Source organism: Dysidea avara, chromosome 8 (genome assembly GCF_963678975.1).
Source record: "Dysidea avara chromosome 8, odDysAvar1.4, whole genome shotgun sequence".
Taxonomy (NCBI): domain Eukaryota; kingdom Metazoa; phylum Porifera; class Demospongiae; order Dictyoceratida; family Dysideidae; genus Dysidea; species Dysidea avara.
The window spans coordinates 18,703,296-18,711,877 of NC_089279.1; the positions used below are offsets into that span (position 1 = coordinate 18,703,296).

The 8,582-nt window shown below is 36.8% G+C and overlaps 1 protein-coding gene across 1 annotated transcript; it reads right to left on the reverse strand.

Annotated features, from left to right (window-relative positions):
* Window positions 1–1,116: 1,116 nt before the first annotated feature.
* On the reverse strand, window positions 1,117–2,538 carry LOC136264190 (cytochrome P450 3A9-like). Its single transcript, XM_066058899.1, has one exon. It carries the CDS (start codon window positions 2,398–2,400, stop codon window positions 1,264–1,266), a length of 1,137 nt encoding a protein of 378 aa, XP_065914971.1. The 5' UTR covers window positions 2,401–2,538; the 3' UTR covers window positions 1,117–1,263.
* Between the last annotated feature and the right edge of the window lie 6,044 nt (window positions 2,539–8,582).

Below are 8,582 nucleotides of genomic sequence, written 5' to 3' on the forward strand. Positions count from 1 at the left end.
GACAGTTTGTCAGTTGTCACAATTTTACAGTATGGTTGGATTGCATAGTATAGGGATCCCTCTTAAAATGAAGAGCACCTGCCAAAACACTAATTGTCATTACAAACCAACATAGAAATATCCTACATAATAAAAAGCACCTTTACAGAGTAGTGTTAGTGCATCTAACATCAAGTCCAGTGTTACAGATAAGAAAGCACTAATAGTAGGCCAATTAAAAACTAATAATGAGGTGGGATAATCTGATATGCTTTCCTAACCACAGTTGCAATTAAGGCTACAGGTTATAGCAGTGCACAGCCACACTATCACAATTATATACAAAATCACATGTGGCATGCATGTGATTCTGATGCCTTTTATGTCTTCAATTCAATTACATAGTCACATTCGTCGTACAAGGAAACCAAAGGCATTAATTTTCTGTATTGACCAGAGGAGTGAATTAGATACTACAAACTAACTGAAGTGCTTACATTATACATAGAGATAAAAACTGGGACTGGAAAAAAAGTAAACATGGGACATGGAACAGGGATATAGGGGAAAAGAAGGGATACAACCTAAGCAGGACTTAAATATTATATATGGTATGCAATGATGATGACCGTATGGCTTATATATTATCTTCTGTGCTGAACAATATGCCTGAGTAACTAATTAATATACTCAAATTTGGCCCAACATGCTTTCAGGAATTCCCATTAATTTTCACATCGATCTATTAGAGTATTTTACAACAGAGTACTATATTTCAATAGATGAAGTGTTAATAATACATATACAATTCCTCAGTCACATGCGACTACAAAGAGATCAAAGTCAAAATAGTGCTCTTATGATCTAAGGGGCTATGTACAATTCATTTGAGTGCACTATATTGCATCAATCTATTTTAATGGACTTAATTATAAGCTCCATAGTTATCTACCCAATATTATGCTACAGGAGTCATAGCACTCCAGCCTATTATGCTGGCATATTTGACACAGGCCTATACTGAACAAATGCGATTGCATAGAAACATAATATACTGTACGTCCGAACAATGGAGGTATATGTTATCTACTCTATAGCCATGCTGCTTGTCTCAAGAATAAAAAAAACTTCATAAACAATTGCAGAATACAACAGAACTAGCCTGCTGCATGCAACACTTACACTGTACACACATAATGTATGATACTAAGTATAACAGATAGCATAGCAAATTCCAACAGAACTACAGAATTCTTTGCAGTTACAAAACTGTACCATTTTCATCTACTTTGATACAATGTTTAGATTTATTCCATTCTTGGGAAACATTGTAAGGCCAACACCCAAACTAAGAGGAACTTCAGTGTCTGCTGTCTTCTTGAATTGGAATTCCCTATAGATGGACACAAGAGCCATCTTGGCTTCCAGTACTGCAAGTCGTTTTCCAATACAGTTACGTGGTCCCTCACCAAAAGGTAAATATGCAAAATGAGGATAGGACTGCTCATCGGGTTTGAACCTCTCTGGATCAAACTTCTCTGGATTTGGCCAGTACTCTGGATTTTTGTGAATCAAAAAGATTGGAAAGCTAACATTAACTCCCTCTAATATTACCAGGTCATCAGATACAAAACAAGTTTGGTTACATTCCCGATTAGTTCTAGGAACAGGAGGGTACAACCTCAGTGACTCACTGAGTACCATCGTAACATAGTCAATATTTTCTGCTGCATCATACAGGGAGGCATCTGGATTAGCATCATAAAAATCTTGTATCTCTCTTGTAAGTTTATCCTGTATAGCTGGATTAAGTGCTAGTAGATAAGTTGTGTAACCTAATGCATTACTTGTTGTTTCATACCCAGCTAATAAGATAGTTATAATGATGATTACAATTTCCTCATTACTCAGACAGCCACTACTCCCTGTTCCAACTTCATTTTCATCTTGTGCCTCTAGTAACAATTGCAGCAAGTCTTGAGGTGGATTATTAACTGATGACATTCTCCTTCTGCGATCTTCAATTAACTTTAAAGCTGTGTCCTCCAGATAATCAAAACTTCTAGCTGCTGCAGACCGCCTCGCAAGTTTTCTCAGCAACCGTTCTATCCATGGAAAATGTGACATTATCATAAGTAACCATTCAAATCTCTCGTTGGTAGTAGCAGTATTTTGAAACACAGCTCCGGCTGCTGTACTGAGGGGATTATCACCTTTTTGAGTGTTAACATCTCGGCTGAATGCAGTAGCTAAAATCACTTCCATAGTAAATAATCCAAACCACTTCCACACATCTACGCTTTCACCATTGTTATTAACTGATGACATCTTCTCATTTAGCCTTTCGCAACTTTCCTGTATCAGTGGTACCATCATTCTCAACTTCTTACTACTAAATGTTGGAGTTAGTATACGTCGCATTCTCCTCCATTCCTTACCACGTGAAAACAATAGGCTTCGCACATTTATGTTTCCCTTGGTTTGCTTCTTTATCAATGCTGGGGTGAACGCCCTGTTTATGAATTGGTCAAAATTTTTCGACAGCACTGATTTGATGACCTCCACATCTTGAGTCACCACGACCGGTTTTATTCCCAGGTAATACAGATAAGTTGTGCCATACTTAGATACCCACTTCCTTCTATTCTCCAGGTATCCCAAAGTAGCTATTTCCTTAAAGTTACCGTAGAACAATGACGGAGGAGGTCCAGAAAGACGTAGCTCCCTTTTAATAACGTAGTACTGAAGGCTTGTAATAGTGTGAATAAAACAACCAAGCGATGAAAGAAAAGACTGACAGCGTTACGCTGAGTAGCAGTATCATCTCAAGGAGTTCTTTAGTAGCAAAGGTCACATCCAGGTCACATCGTCAGAGGTAACACGTGATCAAGTTTTTTTTTGAATATACTGTAGCTAATAACTTTTTTTTTGGATATCGCTAATAACTTTTTTTGACATTAAAAAAATATCCGTGGGTGGCTGCCAAGTGATATAGCTCACTATTTTATTTTTTATTTATTTTTTTATTTATTACTGTGTAGGACTCCATCAAGGAGTATAACACACAGATACAAAACAAACTATAGTTTGACACGACTGACAACTAACAGCAACAGCCAACGTACAGCTGCCAATGCAACAAGGCCCCCAAGTAGCTAGTCTCGCAGCGCCCGACCCTAAAAAGAGGGTCTGGTGAAACTGTGTACAAAAAGTTTGGCGCTGCCGGAATGTTGGAAGCTCCAATCAGATCGCTCCATTTCAAATTGATTATGTAATGCGTACATTTCAAAAGATTCGCGGCTTACTGTTAATTACATCCGGTGACTCTGCCGCTTAAACTCATTGAGAAAACAGCCATACAATTGTGTTGGGTTCGTTTTAATGTTAAATAAATAAAGTAGCGCTATTAGTTTGGTGATGCTGTAAGTGGATCTGGTTGAATGGATGTTGTGACGTAAACAGTGCACTTACGTAACACGTAAAACGTCATCCAATAAACATTCCAGAGCTCAAACTTTTTGTACAGAGTTTCACCAGACCCTCTTTTTAGGGTCGGGCGCCGCGAGACTACCAAGTAGCAGGTAGTCTAGCTAGCTACATATAGCTCAGTCACGAGGTAGCTCATCAAGTTGATAGCTATCCCATTCACAACTAGTAGAAATGAGTACATTTATGGAGACCTGTGAGAAGCTATGCAGCTATTGAAAGCGAGACGTCAAAACTCCAATCCACTAAATCCCAAAAGAAATCCAGCCACTAGTGACACTGAATACTTAGTAGCTCAGGCCTGTAACCAGGATTTATGAAAGGGGGTTCAACTTTGACATGGTAGGCGTTCATGGCAGCGGGGGTCTGGGGGCACAGCCCTCAGCTGCTGAAAACACTTTAATATTTGACTTCTTCTAACTGGCCTAAAATTGATAGTACACACTAATAACTCCAAAGAACAGTTGTAAGTGTATAATTTGACATAATTTGAAGTTAATTTCAACTTCAGTATGTGCAGCATCTGCATGGGTTAATTTTAGTAGCTATAGCTAGATACATTTCAATACAACCTACATATCAGTGTTTTGCTCAGTACTCCTCTACTCAATCAATATGCATAGCTATTATTTCTTTGTGTCACACTTAAGTGACATGACATGAGAGCTATCTAGGTCACATGTGACTTCCTGTTTACTGTACAATGTTGTGGTTTTTTAGGACATAGACTATGTAGGTTTACATGTGCACACATGCAAGTACGTAGCTAAATACATAGGGGATATTCCAAGGCAGTTCCCATATTTGGTGATGATTTATAAGTGCAGGGGTCTTGGGGCATAACCCCCACCACTGACATTTTTTAAATGTTAAAATACTTCAAAATTAGCTACACTGATTCATGATTTCTTATTGTATGGTTAGTCCTTTATCAATATTATTACAGCTTTTTTAGCTTGAATTTTCAGAGGGGACCCCATGCCTGCCCATATACACACACTCATGCAGATAGTTTTTATTGTGAACTTCCTTGTTATATAGTTAGCTGGCCAGCGCTATCCCAATAACTAAGCAAATAACTAAACATCAAGAGCATTACGTGCACACAAGCATTTCTCAGGTATACTAAGCAGTAGCTAACTACTGTTTGTTGCCTAGCAGTTACATAAAATACAGACCTCTTCAACTACATCAGTACAAGGAGCCACAAATTAATAATTTGGATTGTCTACAGTTTACTAATAGTAATCTAATCATTTTATCCATGACTACATACGTATCTGAATAATAGGTATAGCACAGTGTTCAGATGAGCACATTATAGAAGAGGTTCAGCTTGGTCTTCACTGTGAAAAAAGAGGGATATAAGATGGTATTTCCAGTGGCTTATTGAATACAAAAAAGCTTGATATAACCTGTAGTATACTAACAATCTCATGTAAGGCTTTAGTTAATGTGTTAAACATACTGAAACCACATATGTGATGGTATAGTGTGGGAATTATATTAGATATAAGCTATTTCAGGTAATGTGGTAAATAAACTGAAACCATATATGTAATAGTATAGTATGCATTATGCTAAAGTATAACATGAGTATATAATACAGGGTTTATATTAAGGCTTATTTGTATTCAATAAGCCACTGGAAATACCATCTTATATCCCACTTTTTTCACAGTGCTTGTTTGAAAGCTTTAACCATGTATGATTAGAGTATTTGAGTGACTGTATTGTTAGAACAAATGAGTGACTGTTCTATTAGAGTATATCGTTCTTTTTAACGAATTTTCATCCCCACCCAGATCTTAGCTGTGTAGAGGTGGGGCTTAGCTCCACTTTAGTTAACACCTCAGAGCAGCCTTCAGTGCCCTATATATAGCCCCTCCCTACCTTTCTGACACCCATATCTTAATTATATGCCAACTTGAACTTTTTTTTAAAAATTGATAATCCTGGAGGGGGTTCGTCTGAACCACTCGATCCCCCCTGGTTACGGGCCTGAGCTATGCAGTTGACAAAGTGCCATAATGGTTAGGAGGGATCCCTTATGCTGCTGTAACTTACTAGTAAATATATACCTAAGTGCCAATGAATTATATTTGATTACCTGTAATTATATAATAACTTATAATTAATTTTATAGGTTTATTTACTGTATTTCTTACGTAAACAGAGCTAACTTAATTAACATAATCACTTCTGTTTTAGGGCACTGGTACAGGATGCCAGTGTGTCATCAGTGCATCTTCATATCAATTATTTGTTTATTTATTTATTAACGCTTTACAGCACAAGTGCTGAAGGTCTGTAGGACACCTGGTCCTACAGTTATTGTAATACATGCACACCTCTTTAAATTGTACCTTCTTGCACTGGAAAACCTCAATAAATAAATATATTGATTGATTGATTGATTTATTGTTTATCCTCACAGTAGTCGGCAGAGCCATTCTTCCCTACTGGAGCACACATGCATACAACAGAGTACAAAAGCAAAAACATACAAACACAAGAAACTAACTATAATCACTTTGAGTGTTGAGATAAAAACAATTAATTACAAATAAAAAAACATTGGCTAATGATAATATCCAGACCACTAATTCTTTCCCCCGAGTAGTTTTCTCCACACTTCTTTTAATTCCAAAGAAAGCTTGCATGAGATAAGTCAATCATCTTAATAATACAGTCATTGCAACCCCATACACAAGCTGGTTAGTCACTGACCCATATACCCTATACAGGGGCAGATCCAGAGTTTGGAAAGGGTGGGGGGGTGCAATTTGCTGAATAGTTGAAGACCAAAAATAAAAAAGGTCAACAACAATAATGGCTGTCCTTTACCAAGTGTATATACTATAAAGTATATAAAGATTCTTATTCAGATCCTCATCATAGCTTCATAGTTAAGCTACACTTCCTCATGAACACTGTGACTGCTTTATTAGAGTGATTGGTGATAGACTGCTCTATTAGAGTATCTCGATCTTATATGCATTTTTTAAAGGGATGAAGGGGGGTACGTGCCCCCCTGGATCCGCCACTGCTATAGCCACCTAGATCACACAGATGCAATGATTACATTTGGATTAGGCTTGAGCCAATTATGCTTTGTATTATGCTCAAAAGTATGCTCTCAACATCAAGATTATGCTCTAGAGCTGACTGTTTTATTAGAGTATATCTGCTATTCCTGACTGTTGTATTAGAGTAAGTGACTGCTCTATTAGAGTATCTCGATCTTATTTCCATAAAGTGTGAATAATCAGTCAAGAAATAGTAAAAATAATAACACTGCAATGTTTTGATATGAAATGCAGTAATAATGTACAGTGTGTTCATGTTGTGCAGTATTTTTTGGCACACATATTGCACATTTTAATTAAAATTCTAGAAAATCGTCCTATTATGCTGGCATAATGCTTGATACTTTTGCTAGCCTATTATGCTCGAAATTATGCTGGCATAATTGGCGCAAGCTTAATTTGGATATCATATATATATATGTATATATATAGATATATATATATATGTAATAGTTGCATGAGGGCTGCAGGCCCGAGTGCGAGTGCGTATATACAGGCAAAGCACGAGTGCCCGTGGTATAACTAATATGTTCTATTTTAGCATGTGGACTCACCTAATTGGCAAAATCTTTAGTTGTTATACCCTTCTCTTATATAGAGAACCAAGTAAGCTGTGATTGTGGGATTGAATTTTGCCAAACAAACTGTGATTGTGAGATTCACTTTTAATACACCAAAGAGTATTTGATTTGATTTTTGCTAATATAGCAATTTTAAGAGACTAGTGTTAATTATGTTACTTAATTGCTACATTTACAAAAGTAAAAAACAAACTACTGTTGATGTATTAAAATTGAATCCCACAATCACAGGTTGTTTGGCAGAATTCAATCCCACAATCACAGCTTGCTTGATTCCCTCTATAAGAGATGAAGATAACAGTATAACATAAAAGAAATCTGATGATTTCTGGATATAGTGTGCACTCCTATTAGGTGTGCAATGTCTCAAGTTAACAAGATATATGCACTGGTGGCAGTGTGTATATCTCGTTAAGGCATACGCACTGCCTTAACAAGATATGCACTGCCTTAGCGAGATATACGCATTGGTAGCAGTGCATATAATTTATCTTGTTAACATTTTGAGTCAGTGCAATATGTGATATATGACTTTCCTTTGTTCTGAGGTGTGAAAGTGGTACACATATATATATATATATATATGTGCATGCTAACTATAGCTACATTAAAGCACGAGGAGTTTTGTCCTTTACCACCAGCATCTTGCACTCCTATAGGGATGGCATGATACATTCTTAGTAGACTCTAAGTCTAATTCAAATAACTTTTGGAAGAACTATATTTCCTTACACCAAGTTATATATTATGTTGTGTATAGTTCATCACTTATCTAGTCTTGCTAGCCAGCCTGTATTTTTTCTTTTGTTATTTGGTCGGTGCAGCAGCTTTAACCTCTGTTAATTAAATAACCTGCTAATAGATCATGAATATCATTGTTGTACCCTCACTGAGTTATGGTAAAGAGTGTATTCATATGATTGCTTTACTTAGTAGAGCTTGTAAGCCCAGGCAAACTTGATTAATTGTTTCTCATCCCAGCCCACATCCCTTTTTACCCCACTGCCTCTAATTTTATTATTGCTGTTATCACTCATGTGCACACGTATTTTGACACTAAGAAGACTGGCTATCATTTTACAATGCAGCAAATGTCACTTGCACCTCAGAAACGGTGGTAAAACGTACATACTAGTTCTTAAAAGGCTTTGGCTAACCTTTATAGTAACAGATAGCTAGATTTGTAGTATCTATTTTCTTTAATGATGAATAATGAAAAATGACCTCCCACCCACATGGAAATCCAAATTTTTGCAGATGAGAAACGAGTCAAGTTAATTTGCCTAGCCTAAGGTTTGAGGTTAACCAACTGAATTTCCAGTATGTCAAAAAGCTCAGACTGCTGTGCTACTAGCTATTGGCTATGTCACCAGACTGTCTTTTTTCCCCAACCAAATGACAAAAGAAAAATAATACAGACTGGCTGGTGAGACTATCACTTATCAGA